Source organism: Scyliorhinus canicula, chromosome 3 (genome assembly GCF_902713615.1).
Source record: "Scyliorhinus canicula chromosome 3, sScyCan1.1, whole genome shotgun sequence".
In the NCBI taxonomy this organism is placed as follows: Eukaryota; Metazoa; Chordata; class Chondrichthyes; order Carcharhiniformes; family Scyliorhinidae; genus Scyliorhinus; species Scyliorhinus canicula.
In genome coordinates this window covers 263,069,750-263,089,593 of record NC_052148.1, presented here as the reverse complement: position 1 = coordinate 263,089,593, position 19,844 = coordinate 263,069,750, and the positions used below count along the sequence as shown (strand labels likewise).

At 50.4% G+C, this 19,844-nt stretch overlaps 1 protein-coding gene across 1 annotated transcript in view; it reads left to right on the top strand.

Annotated features, from left to right (window-relative positions):
• Nucleotides 1-5,164, top strand: part of LOC119963672 (probable E3 ubiquitin-protein ligase HERC3) — a 71,013-nt gene extending 65,849 nt beyond the window's left edge. The window contains exons 22-24 of the mRNA XM_038792989.1: nucleotides 711-891; nucleotides 2,959-3,058; nucleotides 4,944-5,164. Coding sequence (XP_038648917.1) covers nucleotides 711-891; nucleotides 2,959-3,058; nucleotides 4,944-5,164 — 502 coding nt within the window. The remainder of the gene's footprint in view (nucleotides 1-710; nucleotides 892-2,958; nucleotides 3,059-4,943) is intronic.
• The last annotated feature ends 14,680 nt before the right edge of the window (nucleotides 5,165-19,844 follow it).

Below are 19,844 nucleotides of genomic sequence, written 5' to 3'. Positions count from 1 at the left end.
TGGCAATAGAGATACACCATGTGGCAGTAGAGATATGGCAGTTGGCAGTAAGGTGTACTGGAGGACAGTCGCATTAGAAGTAGTTCCAGGAGAGGTCAATTATTCATTACCATCTGCATGATGGTTCGTCAGTTATATTTCTACCTGCTCACTTTGTTAATAAACTATATTACTAGTCAAAGAACTAGATGTCCTGTGTGCATCTTTACCACAGCCACAACACAGAATATAACAAAAACTCCTCAAATTTCCACGTTGAACCCATGCTCTCACAATGATTTAACTAAGAAACTACCATAGCTGGTTTACTGAAAGAAGATCCACTATTTCGAGGGGGTGGGGGGGCTAGGACAAGTGTGGGTGTGGGAGGGGTGGAGTGGCAGCGCAATATATGATTGTAGCTCCATGAATCTGATAAGAGTAATGTGTCATTGGTAACAGTTCGATTGGAGCAGTAACTTCACTCTACCGGTTTAAGCTATTGAAAATCTGATTGCTGTCCAGCTCTATTCCAACTCTACTTCACAGGAAACCGTGGCAGTGTGATAGATAAGGTTGAATATGAACTCTTTTCATTCTGTCGATTAAAAATATCAATTAATGGAGATTGTCTTGTATTCCCTTAAATTTAGATTGCTCGAGGAATGATCAGATTGAGGTGTCACGTGTGAGTTCTGCAGTTTTTAACTCTATAATTTGTTTTCAAATAGGAAACAGTACGTTGATGCTTATGTGGATTATAAACTTAACACTTCCGTGAATAATCAATTTGAAGCCTTTGCACGAGGTTTCAGCGATTGGGCAGTGGCAGTTGTGAAAATATTCCAACCTGAAGAACTGAGAGACCTTATCCATGGAAACGCCGATTATGAGTGGGAGCTGCTGGAACAGGTCTGGAGCTGTGTTGCACATTTACCTCTCAACGTCCTTGACACTTTCTGTCTGTACAGGAAATGAATGGAGTGCCACAGCACATTCAACAATAATCCATAAATCCAAAACACATCACACCTTTATTAAAATCCCCGGGGGATCATTTTAACCTAAGCCCAGTCAATGGGAATTTGATCAGACATGGGGGTGCAATCTACCAGCTGGGTTGCCCTCTCACTCGAGTAGATGCCGAGTGAGGCCCCTCGAAGGCTTCCCAGCAACCTTCACTCCTCACGGGATCTATCCAAGGCCCCCGAGGCGTCGGTATCGGAATAATGCCCAAAAGGGCCTGACCAAACGGCGCACGTCTAAGTCGGGTTTAAACCTACATAACGCGCTGACCCTGGATCTACCAGCCTCCCCAGCCAGGTGCCATTCAGTGCTGTTTCGCACAAACGTGGACCCGGTGGAATACCACCCAGGGCGGTCTCCCAGGCCATCGGACGCCCCTGTGCGGTCAACGACAGTGAAGGATGTCCCCCTGGTCCTCCCCCTGGAACACAGACCCCATGGCACTGCCACTCTGGCACTGCCAAGGTGCCTGGTGGCACAGCCAAGCTGGCAGGAGCACTGCCTGGGTGCCAGGGTGGCAGTGCAATGGTGCCCAGGTGCCAGGGTGGCACTACCAGGGGTGAGGGGCTGAAGAGGAGGCCATACCCATGAAAGGAGGGCGGGGGGGTTGTTGAGGTGTGGTGAATGGTAGATAAATAGGGGCCTCTGGGAGGTTGTGGGGTGGTGGGTGGGGGTTCTCGAGGTGGGGTGCCTGTAAGGAGGTATTGGGGGGGGCCTGAAGAAGGGGACCTCCATGGACCCCATAAAAGGGTGTCCTCACGTCAGTGGGGTGTGGCGTAATGCCCATCTGTGTGTGGGGATGACATTGCCCATGGGTGGGAGGCCCCACAAGCTCACTTAGAGATCAGGATACCCTTTCAAAATGGCGGCCTGATCTCTACGTTCAGCTCTCCAGTGCTGAAAGAAATGTGGGCTAACCCGGTGAGACGCACCCCCAGGGGCCAAAAAAGTGATCCTCCAGCCACGCTGCTTCAGAAAAGCAGCTCGCCACTGTGTTGCTGGCCATTGAAAGCCGGGATACCCCATTCTCCGGGATCTACCCGGGTCGCAACACTGATGTTGCAAAGTGAATCCTGCCCACAATAGGCGGATCACCTTTTGGCAAATCTGCACATTACAGCCTTACTCTAATGAGCAGATTCCCGAGTTACCTGAGGCTTCATGACTCAATCGCTTTGCCTTGGGGACCTCGGGCGAGTGCTCTTTGGTGCTGGTCGCCACAAACGGAACGGCACTCGTGGAGGGGTCACCAAGGGGAACAGAGGCCCCCAGCTGCATGCCCTTTGGGCAGCCTGGCATCCTGGTCGTGGCACCAGCTTGGCACTGCCAAGGCCCCACCGCACCACTGGGAGCGCCGGGAAACACGCGGCTAAATGCACTCCCTCGGGGACATTGTGCCCCTTTGGGAAGATCGCGCCCTCTGTGTCATTGGACAGCGGTGGGGAACTCGCTGTCAGATCCGGCGGGAAAATCCCAGAAAAACCCGCCACCAATGAACTTAGAAACGTTTCCATTGAATTCTGCCCCCAGCTTCGGTGGGAAGTACAGTGGAGCGGGGGCACAACACGAAGCGATCACACAGCTCCTCAACCCTTTCCCACCATTTAATTAAATCATGGCTTATCTATACCTCTGCTCTGATTGAAGTAATTTGCTTTACATTCCGAGATAACCTTACCCAAGGCAAATCCGTTAATTTCAATCTCGGAGATTACAATTGAGCCAGCACCATAGCCACCGTCGCGTGTTCCAGATTATCACACTTTGTGTGTGAAACCCCTTCCTGACATCACTCACTAATGGCCTTGCTCAAATTTAACATTGGGCCCCTCAGTTCAGAATCTGCTTCGTCATTTTAAATCATTTTGAATATCTCAATTAGATCATCACTCAACCATCTCAGGTCAAGAGAATACAAACTCATCATTATTAATCTACATTTTATACCTATAGAATGCAGATTATGATGGCTACATACGAACTGACAAAGCAGTCAGGAATTTTTGGGAAGTCTTCAGAAACCTAGATGTGGAGAAGAAAAAGCGTTTTCTGGGTGAGTAAGCTCAGTGTGTTTTCATGGATATAACGTATGTGCATCTCAGCATGTCCATTACCTGGACCGAGGATGTTTTTATTTGGTACAACTGAGATTATTCATTTCATCGCCCAAGGTGGGTGGACCTCAAGGTGGCAAAAAAACTATAGAAGAAGCCATTCAGCAGCCCTTTGTGCCAGCTCTTTGTGCCAGCTCTTTGTGCCAGCTCTTTGTGCCAGCTCTTTGTGCCAGCTCTTTGTGCCAGCTCTTTGAAAGAGCTATCCAATTAGCCCCATTCTCTTCCTCCTTTCTCAAAGCTCTGCATCTCTTTCCCTTTTCAAACCTTTATACACCCTCCTTTTATTGTTATCACTGAATCACCTTCCAACATCCTTCCAACCAGTGCATTCCAGATTGTAACGTCTCATTGCAATAGCAAATTCTCCCCACCTCCCCTCTGGATCTCTTGTCAATTATCCGAAATGTGGGCGGGTTCTCAGCCCGGGGCCGGGCCGGAGAATCCCCGCAACCGGCGCGTATCGCGCCACACCGCCCTGACGGCGGGACGCGATTCTCCGCGGAGTGGAGAATTGGCGCTATTGGCGCTGGCGTGGTCGGTGCAGCGCGGTCGGGGGCCGCTCTACACGGTCCCCCGCCGATTCTCAGCCCGGAGCTGCCGTTAGAAGAAGACTGAGTCCCGCCTGCGGCGTTCTAATCTGCTCTCAGCCGGCGGGACCTCGGCGTGGAAGGGTCTGGGGGCAGCCTGTGGGGGGGGGGGGGGGGGGGGGGGGGGGGGGGGGGGGGGGGGGGGGTGGGGGGGGGGGCTCCGTTGTGGCCTGGCCCGTGATCAGGCCCACCGATCGGCGGGCTGGCCTCTCGGGCTGGGGGCCTCCTTTCTTCCGTGCCGGCCCCTTTAGCCCAACGCCATGTTGCGTCGGGGCCGGCGCGGAGAAGGGAGCCACTGCGCATGTGCGTGCTGGCGCCGGTGCCACTGCGCATACGCGGACCCTGCGGCACCCAGTTGACGCCGGGATCAGCAGCTGGAGCGGCGTGGGCCACTCTGGAGCCATGCTGGCCCCCTGTAGGGACCAGAAATTGCTGATCCTGAGGCCATGTTGCGCTGTCGTGAAACGCTATGGCCTTTCCGACGGCATCAACACTTAGCCTCAGATCTGAGAATCCCGCCCTGTAGGTCCTCGGATTACAGGACCTCCTGCCCGTGGGAGCGTTTCTGCTGGAATATGTTTGTCGGCTGTCGTGGCTTATGGATGAGATGGTCTTGTATGCTTAAACATGAACCATTTATCGTTGGTCTTTCACAATTTACACATCCCAGTTTTCCCATTTTGCATGGTGCTGCTCACCATGTGAACCTCGCCACCGGGAATTCCCCCCAGTGGCAGAGCCTCACGGAGGCCTGGAGGATACCAGGCCAGGCCCGCTAATGACATGTGAATGGTGCTTCCTGGTACGTGCAGAGTGGAACGTATTGACGCCGCTGTCGAGGCAACGGAGCATGCACCGGCCTCGATTTTTTGGCCCTCTGACTGATTCTCCGCCCAATTGCGTCGGTCGATGGAGATTCCCGCCCATGATATTTCATCTGTTTCAAATGTCATTCTGGCATTTCATGCTGCTGTTTTTGGGGTCAAATTCAATTTTAAAGATAGGAATGTAGAACCAAATGGAGCAGTTAAAGTGGATTTTGGGGTCCTAAATGACTTCACTTTGTGCAGCAACTTCGAGCCCACCCACAGCAAACAGGGTTAAAGGTGCAGGAGTGAGTACAGAAACGGCCAAGTGGACCTGGTGGCTGTTGAGGTCAGGTTGCTAACACAGAAATCTATCCTGATTGTTCCGAACAGGACTTTTATTTCAGTGTCTGTTCTTTTCCCATTCTCAGCCTTTCTGTCGGGAAGCGACAGGCTCCCAGTGGGAGGCATTCAGAATCTCAAGATTGCCATTATAAACACCAGGAGCAGTGAACCGGATTCCTCATATCCTCGCGCCTACACCTGTTCCAGGAGCCTGGACCTTCCCAATTACAGCAACATCAAAATACTGAGAGAGAAGTTGCTTCATGCGATTGAATCCAGCGGAGAGTTCAATGCACAAGAACTATGATGTTTAACAGCGAGAGAATGTTTTTATTTAGTCTGAGAAATGTTGGTCAATTAACTAGGACAACTCAGTCAAATGGGGAATTTCGAAGAGTTGAACAAACTTGAAATGTTAACTCTGATTCTCTCTCCTCAGATGCTGCCGGACCAGCTGAGTTTTTCCAGCTTTTTCTGTTTTTATTTATTACTAACAAAATCCGACTGTTGAAAATAAATGCATTTGAGCATTTGTTTATTAATAATAATCATAATAATCTTTATTATTGTCACAAGTAGGCTTGCATTAACACTGCAATGAAGTTACTGTGAAAATCCCCTAGTCGGCCACATTCCCGGCGCCTGTGAGGGAGAATTCAGAATGTCCAATTCACCTAACAAGCACGTCTTCGGGACTTGTGGGAAGAAACCGGATCACCCGGAGGAAACCCACGCAGACACGGGGAGAACGTGCAGACTCCGCACAGACAGTGACCCAAGCGAGAATCGAGCCTGGGACCCTGGCGCTGTGAAGCAACAGTGCTAACCACTGTGCTACTGTGCCGCCCATAATTGCAGCATCGAAAGCATCTTGTGATTGTGCACTGCTTTGACTCCCGGAACATTAAGCTAGTGAATGCGCGCATACATAATTTTTTAATTCATTCAAGGGATGATGGGCATTGATGCCAAGGTCATCCCTCGTTTTCCACTGGGGGGCCGGTGTGAGACACTTTGTGGAATGGAACTAACTCACCATTTCAAAGGGCAGATAGGAGTCAGTCACAGTGCTGTAAGTCTGGGACCACTAGTAGGCCAGAGCCAGGAAAGACAGCAACAGTGAGCTAGATGGTCTTTCACCATAATTCACGAGCTTCATTGTTCAATTCCAAGTTTGTTGAACGATATTTAAATTCCCAAGCTGGAGAGATGTCTCCGGATAGTCATCCAGGATTACTGAGTCAGTGGCAGAGCCACTAAACCACCATATTCTAGTTCCCACTCTGCATTGTGGGGGAATACTCGAACTCAATGGAACGAGCACAACCGGTGGGAGAATGTGTCATGCACTTGAGGGTAAAATATTGAGCAGCCATTCTGACTATTGTTGGCTTGACAATTTTTAAACTTTGGCCGAATGAAAAGGAGAAAAGGTTGTGTGATGACGGTAATAATTGGAGCAAATTTATAAGGGGGGGCGTTTCTGGCAACGAAATGGCAAAGTGTCATCTTGGGTGGGTTTGACAGGGGTGTTTCCTGCCAGCCTTTTGGGTGAGATCCAGACCTGGGCACCCTGGACGCGTTTAGCCGGGTGTTTCCCGAGCACCGAGAACGGGACTATTAAACGGGACCCTGCTTCATTTTGGGGCCTCGGCGAGGAATGCCTCTCCCCCCCCCCCCAATACCCGGACTCACCTATAAGGGGTCACAGACACACCCAAAGCCCTACCCCCTAGGTCCCTGGCCCGATCCTCGGTGTGGGCCAAATTGCCACCCGGGCACTGGCACCCCTAGAAATGTCGCTGGCCAGAGTAGCAGTGCAGTCTGGGTACCCTGGAAATGTCAGGATAACACTGCCCGGGTGCCCAGTTGGCATTCTAGGCTGCCGGTGCTCGGGTGGCATCATGGTTGCCAGGGTACTACCCTGCCCAGAACCCGACTACCTGGTGGCCCCGATCGCTTAGGGGAACCCCCCCCCCCCCCCCCCCCCCCCCCGGTGCCTGTTCCATGTTTGTGGAGATCAGTGCTAAACGGTGCTCGTTCCGAGGTCTCTGAGGAGCGGGGATTAGATCCCGCACCTTGGGTAACTCCGGCGTCAGCATATTCAAGTGAGCCATACTGTACACTTGAAAAGGCAAATTTAGGCCCTGCCCAATTGAGGTGTCTCATGAGATCCCGTTAGATCTCGCGAGGCAGAGCGAGCCGGGTAAAACGTGCGGGTCGGGTGCGACATGGCCCTTAGATCGCACCCGTGGTCATTTTTTGTGGCCTTGGGGAGTTTCTCCCCGGTCCAACCCAGACTGAGAAATACTTTCAATGTTTTCAGCAATGGGAGCTGAATGAGACCGGCTCCTCGGAGATCGGGGCGCCCTTTGAAAGGGTTCCCCAATCTCTAAGTCAGTTTGAGGGTCCCCCAAACTCGCTCTCATATGCTTATCCAGCACCCCTAAATACATGCTTACTATTTGCCTTAGCTACACAGTGTGGTCGAGAGTTTCCGATTCTCACCACTCTTTGGCTGAAGAAGCTTCTTCTGAATTTTCTATTTGTCGTCTTGGTAATTATATGGTTTCTCAAGATTGTTTCTTTGCACGATGGAAACCCTCGCTCTGTGACCACTCTGTGACATCACCATTTGGACATCACTCAGATTTCTCTTTGCAAGAAAAGGAACACCCTGCTTGTCCATCCTCTCCCGACAAGCTCACATTTCTAGTTGTAGATTTTTATACCCTCTCTCCTGTTTCTATATCCTATTTATAATAATGACCAGGATTGTATATTATATTTCACGTATGGCCGAACCCAGATTCAGTCCCGATTTAGAACACCTTCTCTACTTTACAGTTCCACCCGCGTTCTTGGTTTACTTGCCTTTTGACCACATTAACCTGTGTTGATACTTTTACTGATTTGTGCTTTACTCCCTCAGACTCCTTGACTCTTCTACCTCATTTTGATTCTTAGTTCCCAAATAAACGGTCACCAAATGTAAATATTATCTGTGGTGAACAACATTGCCAATGATATGCCCATTCGGCGACTTTATTCTGCATGTGACTTTATACTCAGTCGGTTCAGGGAGCCCATTTTTACCGATGTTGCATGAAGAATCTAAAACGGTACATTGTTGCTGCTAATGCATTCATCAAATGTAAATTATTTTCATGTGTCAGCACCTTTTCATAACTTTATTGCAGTGTTTGTAATTAAAATGAATGATTTTTATTCCGAATTGCGTCAAAGTTGAGTTATTTTGAAGAACTTTCATTGTGGCAGCCAGGTTGAAGGGTGGAACGGACACGAACGTCTGTTGGGCGACTCGGTGGCACAGTGGTTAGCACTGCTGCCTCACAGCGTCAGGGAGCCCGTGTTCGATTCCGGTCTTGAGTGACTGTGTGGAGTTTGCACGTTCTCCCCATGTCTGTGTGGGTTTCTTCTGAGTGCTCCGGTTTCCTCCCACAGTCCACAAAGATGTCATAAAAACATGGAAAATAGAAGCAGGAGGAGGCCATTCGACCCTTCGAGCCTGCTCCACCATTCATTATGATAATGGCTAGTCATCAAGTTCAATACCTTGATCGTGTCTTCCCCCCATGTCCCTTGATCCCTTTAGCCCCAAGAGCTATATGTAATTCCTTCGTGAAATTACACAATGTTTTGGTCTCAACTAGTTTCTATGATAGTGAATTCCACAGATTCACCACTGTCTGGGCGAATAAATTTCTCCTCATCTCTGTCCTAGAAGGTTTACCCCTTATTTTCAAACTATGACCCCCTAGTTCTGTGGTACCCCACTAGTCACTGCCTGCCAATCAGAAAAAGACCCATTTATTCCAACCTTTTGCTTTCTGACTTTTCACCAGCTTTTTATCCACCTCATGCCACTACCTGTAATCCCATGTGCTTTAACTTTTCATATTAATCTCCATGTGAGACCTTGTCGAAAATCTTTGGAAAGTCTGGTCAACTCTTCTAGTTACATCTTCAAAGAATTCCAGTAGATTTGTCAAGTATGATTTTCCTTCTGTAAACTATGCTGACTTTGTCTGATTACACCACTGCTTTCCAAATGCTGTGCTATGAAATCCTTGAGAATGGACTCCAGCAACTTCCCTTCTACTGACGTTAGGCTCACAGGTCTATAGTTCCCTATTTTCTCTCTACCTCCCTGTTGGAATAGCGGGGTTACAGTCACTACCCTCTAATCTGTAGGAACCAGAGTTCAAAGAATTTGGGAAAATGAGGTGGATTGGCCATGCTAAATGGCCCTTTAGTATCCAGGGATGTAAAGGTTACGGAGATAGGAAGAGTTGGGGTGGGTCAGGCAGTAGACCTGGATGGAGTGCACTTTTGGAGGGTCAGTGCAGACTTGATGGGCCAAATGACCTCCTTCTGCACTGTAGGGATTCTATGATTCAGTCATTGTTTCCCTTCCACATGTAATGAATGTTGACATTTCAGACGTATATGCTATTATATGTAGCTGGTGCAGTAATGGTTACGGTGTGTATCTGATTGCCGCAGAAATTTTTTTAAATTCTGGTGCGAAAGGCAACTAGACTTTGAGGCTACAGAGGTGCAATTAAAGTATCGTAAATGTAAAAACATAATTCATTCCAGCCATGGATATTGTTTGCCAAAGTAGGGCTAATGGAATTTTGTTTATAGAAAGAAGGTACCCTGGGGAGTAAATGATTAGAGACATTGTGCTGAATTCACCATTTGGGAGATTATGTTCTCTTGCCAGAGGTGAATCATCTCTGATTTGTGCTCACCCTGGGAGAGGGAATCCAGAGACGTTTCCCTATCCTTTGCCATACAAATTTATGCATGGCAGGAATTGCAATGGATTCCTTGGTGAAATCCTCTTTTGGGCCACAATTGTGAGGGTGGCCTATAGAAAGATCTGGTGGCTAGCCACACCCCCCCCCCCACAATGCAATTCTGCCCCCCACCACCGGATTTACTGGGTCACCCCCCCCCCCCCCTCCCACAGTATCAGGGTGATTCAACCTCCCACCGACCTTTGTGATTGAATAGATCTCAAGAACCCAGCTGTGAAACTAACCACCATATTTATAAACACCTGGCTATAATTGACAGCTCTTGTACCGTATCAAATGCAGTTACATGCTCTCACTTCACAGAAAATCACAGATCACAGAAAAATACAGTGCAGAAGAGGCCCTTGGGCCCTTCGAGTCTGCAGTAACGCATGAAAAACGCCTGATCTACCAATCCTAATCCCATTTGCCAGCCCTTGGCCCATCGCCTTGAATGTTATGACGTGCCACGTGCTCATCTGGGTATTTTTTAAAGGATGTGAGGTAACCCGTTTCTGCCACCCTCCCAGGCAGTGCATTCCAGACTGTCACCACCCTCTGGGTAAAAAAGCTTTTCCTCAAATCCCCCTTATACCTCCTGTCCCACACCTTAAACATGAGTCCCCTCGTAACTGACCCTTCAATGAAGGGGAACAGCTGCTCCATATCCACCATGTCCATACCCTCATAATATTGTACCCCTCAATCAGGTCGCCCCTCAGTCTTCTCTGTTCCAGAAAAAGCAACCCAAGCCTATCCAGCCTCTCTTTGTATCCCAGGCAAAATCCTGGTGAATCGCCTCTGCACCTCCTCTAGTGCAGTCACATCCTTCCTACAGTGTGGCACCAGAATTGCACGCAGTGCTCCAGCTGTAGACTCACCAAAGTTCTATAAAACTCCAACATTATGATCTGTGTGTGGCCATGGTGATGATGCACACAGAACATCTAGTTCTTTGACTAGCAATTTAGTTTATTGACAAAATGAACACATGGAAAGGTGACTAACGAGCTACAATTCAAATGGTAACGAATAAGTGCATTCTTCTGGAGCTACATCTAATGCGACTGTCCTCCAGTACAACTTACTACCAACTGCTGGATCTGTGGAGCCACATGGTGGATCTCGGTCGCCACCTGCTGGTCAGAGGTTGTATAGATAACTATATACATTAATAGGTGAGTATATACATTAATATGTACATGCATAGCACCACATGACCTGCTTTTGTAATTGATGCCTTGATTGATAAAGGCAAGTGACCCATATGCCTTTTTCATCACCCTATTAGCCTGCCCTTCCCCCTTCAGAGATCTATGGACAAACAATCCAAGGTCCCTTTGATCCTCACAACTTCCCAGTGTGAGGCCATTCATTGAATACTTCCTTGTCACATTGCTCCTTCCAAAGTATACCACCTCACGCTTTTATTTTATAATTTAGAGTACCCAATGCATCTTTTCCAATTAAGACGCAATTTAGCATGGCCAATCCACCTACCCTGCACATCTTTGGGTTGTGGAGGCGGGGAGAATGTGCAAACTCCACACAGACAATGACCCAGAGCTGGGATCGAACCTGGGAACTCGGCTCGGTGATGCAGCAGTGCTAACCACTGTGCCACCATGCTGCCCACACTTATCAGGATTAAATTCCATCTGCCACTTTCCTGCACATTAGACTGTCCCGTCTGTTCCTCCTGTAACCCAAGACACTCAACCTCACTGTTAACCACCTGACTAATATTTGTGTCATCCACAAACTTACTGATCCTACCCCCCACATCTATATAAATGCCAAACAAAAGGGGGCCCAGCACAGATCCTTGTGGTACCCCACTGGACACTGGCTTCTAGTCACTAAAGTAGCCATCTTTCATCACTCTCTGTCTTCTACAGCTAAGCCAAATTTGAATCCACCTTATCAAATCACCCTGTACCCTATGTGCATTTGCCTTCTTTATAGGTCTCCCAGGTGGGGCCTTGTCAAAGGCTTTGCTGAAATCCATGTAAACTACATCAATTGCACTACCCTCATCCATACGCCTGGCCATGTGCTCAAATAATTTAATCAAATTTGGTAGGCATGACCTCCCCCTGACAAAGCCATGCTGACTACCCCTGATCAAACCTTGCCTCTCCAAGTGGAGATGGATTCCCTCCTTCCGATTTTTTTCCAATAGTTTCCCTACCACTGATGTGGGACTCACTGGTCTGTAGTTCCCTGGCTTACCTCTACATACTTTCTTAAATAGTGGGACCACATTAGCTGTTCTCCAGTCCTCTGGCACCGTCCACGTGGCCAGAGAGGAATCAGAAATTTGGGTCAGAGGCCCTGCACTCTCCTCCCTCGCCTCCCACAGCATCATGGGACACAATACATCCAGACCTGGAGATTTGTCCACTTTTAAGCCTACCAACACCTCCAATACCTTGTCACTCCCGAGACAATTTGCTCCAGAACCTCACAGTCTCTCTCTCCCTGAGTTCCACATCTGCCTCCTCATTTCCTTGGGTGGAGACAGATGTGCAGTATTCATTCAACACCCTACCAATGTCCTCTGGCTCCACCCACAGATTTCCCCATTGGTCCCTAATGGGCCCTACTCTTTCCCGAGTTATCCTCTTCCTATTGAAATACTTATAGAATATCATGGGACTTTTCATACTTTTATCAGCCAGAGCTTCCTCGTATCCCCTTTTGCTCTCCTAATTGCTTTCTTAAGCTCCATCCTGCACTTCCAGTACTCCACTAATGCCTCCATTAGTTTGCTCCTCTTGTACTTGCTAAAGGACCCTCTTTTCCTTTTCATTGTATCCTGCATATCTCTGGTCATCCATGGTTCTCTCAGCTTATTACTCCTTCCTATTACCTGAGAGGGAATATGTTGGGTCTGTATCCTCCCCTTTTCCTTTTGGAATGGCCCCCACTGGGCTTCTGTAGATTTCCCTCCAAGTAACTTTTTCCAGTTTACCATGGCCAGATCCTGTCTTATTTTACTAGCATCCACTCTCCCCAATCCGAAATCTTTTTTTTGCAACTTGTCTATTTCTTTGTCCAGAATTTTTATTTTTCTCTGCAGAAAGCACGTTACTGCGCGAGCCTTGATACCACCACGAATGGGGAACCAGAGCATTGGAACGGGATCACCACTCGCTGACAATCCTGGTTTTTTTGGACGGCACTGGATTCTCAGCCGCATTCAGAACTCTGCTATTGGTAGCTGGTGACGGAGAATCCAGACCATTGTGTTTAGCCTTAGTCAGATAGTCATAACTGGAGAGGATGTGGTTAATGGGAGGAGCCAGGGGCTGAGGCAGTCAGGTGTTGAGTTTCGTTTTAGACATGTCTGTGAATAGACTAGCAGCTTCTGAAAACAATGAGTTAAAGATTTGACTGTGAACAGAACTGGAACGTCTTACTGGGAAGTTAAACAGTAGTTTGACACAGGCAAGAACCTGTAAGCTGGTTCCTGACAAATCTCTCAAAGCAGTTTATCCAAGACATCTCCATACAGCAAGTATTCCTGGGTCTGCTAACTGTATTTAAAAGTGGGTTTTGACCTGAGAAGGGTTTTGCTTGATTGGAGATAAAAAGATAACAGGAGTTGAAGTGTTTCATTTTATTGTTAAGCATTGTTTAAGGGCAGGAAGAAGTCTGATAACACCAGGTTAAAGTCCAACAGGGTTGTTTCAAATCACTAGCTTTCGGAGCACTGCTCCTTCCTCGGGTGAATGAAGAGGTAGGTTCCAGAAACCTATATATAGACAAAGCCAAAGATGCAAGATGATACTTTGAATGCAAGCATTTGCAGGTAATTAAGTATTTACTGAGTGAGAGAGAGGGGTAATCCCAGGTTAAAGAGGTGTGAATCGCTTCAAGCCAGGACAGTTGGTAGGATTTCGCAAACCCAGGCCAGATGGTGGGGGATGAATGTAATGTGACATGAATCACAGGTCGCGGTTGGGGCCGCACTCATGTGTGCGGAACTTGGATATAAGTTTTTGCTCGGCGATTCTGCGTTGTAACGCTTCCTGAAGGCCGCCTTGGAGAACGCTTACCCGGAGATCAGAGGCTGAATGCCCTTGACTGCTGAAGTGTTCCCCGACTGGAAGGGAACACTCCTGCCTGGCGAATCATTGTTTAAAGGGTAATTGTTAGCTATTTTCTTGTATGATGTCAAAGGGAGTTTAATATTGTGTTCGTAATAAAGTTTGTTTTGATATCCCATATCCCTATGTGTGTGGAGTCGCTCCTGGAGTTTCTGTCCTGGGGTTTCTATCTGGTATCCTAGCAACTGTAAGGGTCTGGTGTGGGAGTGTAATACACATGTCTGCTGCTTCAGTCTGTTGCTAATCTGACAGGTACAGTGTAAAAACCTCCCAGATACAAGCAGACCAAGTGATCACCCAGCTCCTTCAGATTTCTCAATGTTTTTAAAATAAATTTAGAGTACCCAATTATTTTTTCCAATTAAGGGGCAATTTGGCGTGGCCAATCCACCTATCCTGCACATCTTTGGGTTGTGGGGGTGAAACCCACGCAGACACGGGGAGAATGTGCAAACTCCACACGGACAGTGACCCAGGGCCGGGATTTGAACCCAGATCCTCAGCGCCGTAGGCAGCAGTGCTAACCACTGTGCCACCGTGCTGCCCAGATTTCTCAATGCTGGCAACCTCCAAGGTATCACTCCCCAATTTGTAAGCTAGAAGGTGGATACAGTGAGTGACGAGGACTCACTACACAACAACTTTTGAATGTGTTTTTTTAAATCGGTCTCAGCATCAATTGTATTGAATTCCTCCGAGAGGCAGAAATCTGATTTGCATTATGGGGCTCTTTCTTTTACCTCACTGTCCTGTTGGTGTTAAGAGTTTGGGTGGGAAAACCTTTGGAGTTGCCGTGGGCAAGGGGACTGTCATTTGGCCCCTCATGTCTGTTCTACCATTCAACAGACCATTGCTGGTCTCTACCTCAACTCCATTTACCCACATTTAATCTAAATCATTTTTTTTTTTTTAATAAACAATTTTATTGAGGTAGTTTTTGGCTTTATAAACAGTTACAGACATCATCAGAAAGGAAGCAAAAAAGGCAAAAATGTGCAAACATCCACGTACTTTCAATACTTCCATCGTACCGTATTGCACAAGCCCGCTCCCCTCCCACCCGTACTACCCGCCATATTTTCCCTCCTACTCTACTCTACCCCCCCCCCCCCCCCCTCCCCCCCACCCCCCTGCTGACGCTCACTCTCCCGCAAAGAAGTCAATAAATGGTTGCCACCTCCGGGTGAACCCCTGCACAGATCCCCTCAAGGCGAACTTAATTTTTTCCATCCCCAGGAAACTTGACATGTCCGCAAGCCACCACTCAGTCTTCGGGGGCTTTGAGTCCCTCCACGCCAATAATATTCGTCGCCGGGCTATCAGGGAAGCAAAGGCCAGCACATCGGCCGCTTTCTCCCCCTGGACGCCCGGGTCTTCCGAAACCCCAAAAATTGCCACCCCTGGACTCATCACCACCCTTGTTTTTAGCACCTGGGACATGACCCCCGCAAATCCCTCCCAGTACCCCCTCAGCTCAGGGCATGCCCAAAACATGTGCACATGGTTCGCTGGTCCTCCCGCGCACCTAGCGCATTTGTCCTCTATCCCGAAAAATTTGCTCATCCGAGCCACCGTCATATGGGCCCGGTGAACGACCTTAAATTGGATCAGCCCGAGCCTTGCACATGTCGCGGTCGAGTTTACCCTACTCAGGGCCTCTGCCCACAGCCCTTCCTCCATTTCCCCGCCTAGCTCCTCCTCCCATTTAAGTTTCAGTTCCTCTGTCTGGGACCCTTCCTCCCTCATGAGCACCTTATAAATACCCGAGACTCTACCCTCCCCTTCGTCCCTCCCAGAGACTATTCTGTCTAGGATCCCCATTGGCGGGAGGCGCGGGAAAGATGGGACCTGTCTACGAACAAAGTCCCGCAGCTGTAGGTATCTAAAATCATTTCCCCTTACCAACCCAAATTTCTCCTCCAAGCTCCTCAAACTCGCGAAGCTCCCTTCCAGGAACATATCACCCACCCTTCCCGCCCCTGCTCGCCGCCATACTCGGAACCCCCCATCCATACTGCCGGGGGCAAACCGATGGTTGTCGCAGATTGGCGCCCAGACAGACGCCCCCATCTCCCCCACATGCCTCCTCCACTGGCCCCATATCCGCAGGGTCGCCACCACTACCGGGCTGGTGGTGTACTTGGCCGGCGGCAGCGGTAGAGGAGCCGTGACCAGGGCTTCCAAACTGGAGCCCCTGCACGAAGCCGCCTCCACCCGCTCCCAAATAGACCCCGTACCCACCATCCACTTCCTTATCATAGCGATGTTGGCCGCCCAGTAATAATTGACCAGACTCGGCAACGCCAGCCCCCCCTCGCTACGGTTCCTCTCCAACATTGCCTTCTTCACCCGCGGAGACTTTCCCGCCCAGACAAAGCTCATGATCAGCCCGTTAACTCTTTTGAAGAAGGACTGTGGGATAAAGATCGGGAGGCACTGAAAAATAAACAAAAATCGAGGGAGGATTGTCATCTTTACAGTCTGCACCCTCCCTGCCAGCGACAGCGGGAGTGCATCCCATCTCCGAAACTCTCCCTTCATTTGCTCCACCACCCTGGCCAAATTTAACTTATGCAGCCTGCCCCAGTCTCGTGCCACCTGGATTCCCAAATACCGGAAATTTTCCTCAACCAGCCTAAACGGTAGCCCTCTCAATCTGTTCTCCTGGCCCCTTGCCTGTACCACAAACATTTCACTCTTGACCGTATTTAATTTGTATCCTGAGAACTGGCCGAACTCCCTCAGCATTCCCAGTATAGTTCCCATCCCGGCCACTGGGTCCGACACGTACAGGAGCAGGTCGTCTGCATAAAGAGAAACCCTATGTTCAACCCCGCCCCTCACCATCCCCTTCCAACCCTCTGCGGCTCTCAGCGCAATCGCCAGCGGCTCTATGGCCAGCGCAAACAGCAGCGGGGAGAGCGGGCAGCCCTGCCTGGTCCCTCGGTACAACCTAAAGTACTCCGACACTTCTCTGTTGGTCCTGACGCTGGCCCTCGGGGCCTGATATAATAATTTGATCCAATCCACCAATCCCTCCCCGAACCCAAACCGTCCGAGCACCTCCCATAGATATTCCCACTCCACCCGGTCAAAGGCCTTCTCGGCGTCCATAGCCACCACTACCTCCACCTCTCTACCCGCCGGGGGCATCATTATCACATTGAGCAATCTCCTCAGACTGGCCGCCAGCTGCCTACCTTTCACGAACCCCGTTTGATCCTCCCCAATCACCTCCGGTACACAGTCCTCCATTCTACCCGCCAGTACCTTTGCCAGGAGCTTGGCATCTACATTAATCAGGGAGATTGGCCTGTAGGACCCGCACACCTCCGGGTCTTTACCCCGCTTTAATATCAGAGATATGGTGGCTTGTGACATCGTCGGCGGCAGGGTCCCTCTGTCCCTTGCCTCATTGAAAACCCTCGCCAAGACCGGACCCACCAGCTCCGAGAACTTCCTATAAAACTCTACTGGGTATCCACCCGGCCCCGGGGACTTCCCCGACTGCATGGCCTTTAGGCCCCCCAATACCTCCTCTACTCTAATCGGGGCCCCCAGCTCTTCCACTCGCCCCCCCCCCAACTGTTGGGAATGTTAACCCATCCAGAAACCTTTTCATCCCCTCCGGTTCTTCTGGCGGCTCCGAAGTATACAGCTTACAATAGAAGTCCCGGAATACCCTATTCAATTCTGCCGGATCCTCCACTTTGTGCCCCCCCTCGTCCCTCACTCTACCTATTTCCCTGGCCGCCTCCCTCCTCCTAAGTTGCTGCGCTAACAGTCTGCTAGCCTTTTCCCCATACTCGTACACCACTCCCCTCGCCTTCCTAAGCTGTTCCACGGCCCTGCTCGTGGATAGTGCCCCCAGTTCCGCCTGTAGCCTCTGCCTCTCCCTGAGTAAAACCTCCCCCGGGGACTCCGCGTGCTCTTCATCTATCCGGCCCATTTCCCTGACCAATCTATCCATCTCTGCCCGGTCTGCCTTGGCTCTATGGGCCCCAATTGAAATCAGCTCCCCCCGCACTACTGCCTTTAGCGCCTCCCACACGGTCGCCGCTGAGACCTCCCCAGTGTCATTCACCTGCAGGTAATTTTTTATACATTTCCGAAGCCTCTCGCAGATCCCCTCCTCCGACAGCAATCCCACATCTAGCCTCCATTGCGGGCGTTGATAACTCGCTCCCGCTAACTGCAGGTCCACCCAATGCGGGGCATGGTCTGAAATGGTAATTGCTGAGTATTCCGTGTTCTTTACCTCCCCCCTACAGTCCCTGCTTAGCACAAAGAAATCTATCCTGGAATATACTTTGTGGACGTGCGAGTAAAACGAGTAGCCCCTTCCTGTTGGCTGTCCCTCCCTCCAGGGGTCCACTGCCCCCATTTGCTCCATAAACCCTTTCAGCTCCCTTGCCATTGCTGAGAGTCTACCCGTTCTGGGACACGACCGATCCAAAGTCGGGTCAAGGACCATGTTAAAGTCCCCTCCCATTATTAGCCTGCGAGAATCCAAGTCCGGGATCTTCCCCAGCACTCTTTTAATGAAGTCCACGTCATCCCAGTTCGGGGCATATATATTCACCAGCACCACTCTTCTCCCCTCCAGCCTGCCCCGTACCATCAGGTATCTGCCCCCGCTGTCTGCGGATATGCCCTCTGCCTCAAATTGCACACGCTTGTTGATCATGATTGCCACCCCTCTGGACTTCGAGTCCAAGTCCGAGTGGAAGACCTGGCTAATCCAGCCCTTCCTTAGCCTGGTCTGGTCTGACACTTTCAGATGTGTCTCCTGCAACATAATTACGTCCGCCCTCAGGGCCCGCAAGTGCGCGAACACACGGGCCCTCTTAACCGGCCCATTCAGTCCCTTGACGTTCCAGGTGATCAGCCTGGTCGGGGGGCACATCCCACCCCCCCCACCCCGCCGGTCAGCCATAGCCTTTCTCGGGCCGGCCCCTGACCCGTGCGTCGCGCCCTTCCTGGCCCACCCTATAGCTGCCTCCACCCTCGACCTCCTTTCCAGTGCCTATTTCAAGTCCCTCTCCCGTCAGCAGAACAACCCCCCCCTCCCCTAACCCCATCTCCCGATACCCCCACCCCTGCCATCTACTGGCTATAGCTTTCCCCCCCATCTGACTTCCTTGACTAGCCAATCTGCTAGCCCGGTGACTCAACACTCCGGCGCCTTCCTGTCCCATTCCCCTTGTTTCCCCACCCTCCTCCCCCCCCACTGGGGCAAGCCGGCTCCAGTGTCTTCCGCGAGCTGCACAAAAAGCCCAAACAGGCAAAAAAAAGGGAAAAAACATAGAAAAAAGAGAAAAAGCACATAAATGTCCATGAACAAAGGAAAGAGTCTCAAATGTTCCACTTGGCCCCATTGGCCCAGCAAACCGTTGAGCAGCAGTCCAGGCACATTCGGCGTTCCTCCCCACAGAAATCCTCGGGCCCTAACTCGCGTCCTTGGGGCCTCCTTTCGGGACCAGCCCCAGGTCCCTCACAAAATCCATCGCTTCTTCGGGCTCGGAAAAGTAGTGGTGTTGACCCTGGTGCGTGACCCATAGCCGAGCTGGGAACAGCAGACCAAACTTCACGTGCTTCTTGAACAGCACCTCCTTGACATTCTTAAAGGCTGCTCGCCGCCGAGCCACCTCCTGGCTTAGGTCCCGATAGATGCGGAGCACACTGTTATTCCACGTGCTGCTCCTGGCGCTCTTTGCCCACTGCAGCACCCGCTCCTTGTCCACGAACCTGTGGAACCTAATCACCATCGGGCGGGGGGGTCCGCCCAGCCGCCCCTGCCTTGCCTGCACCCTGTGTGCCCCCTCCAGCTCCAGCGGTCGCGGAAAGGCTTCGGCCCCCATCAGCTGCTTCAGCAGGTCTGCTACAAACGCTGCAGCATCAGCTCCCTCCGCCCCCTCCGGGAGGCCGACCATCCTCAGATTGTTCCTGCGGACTCTATTCTCCAGCTCCTCCACTCTGTCCAGCAGTCTTCTCTGCCGCTCTTTCAGGCCGTCCACTTCTAGCGCTGCAACCGTTTGCGCATCCGCCT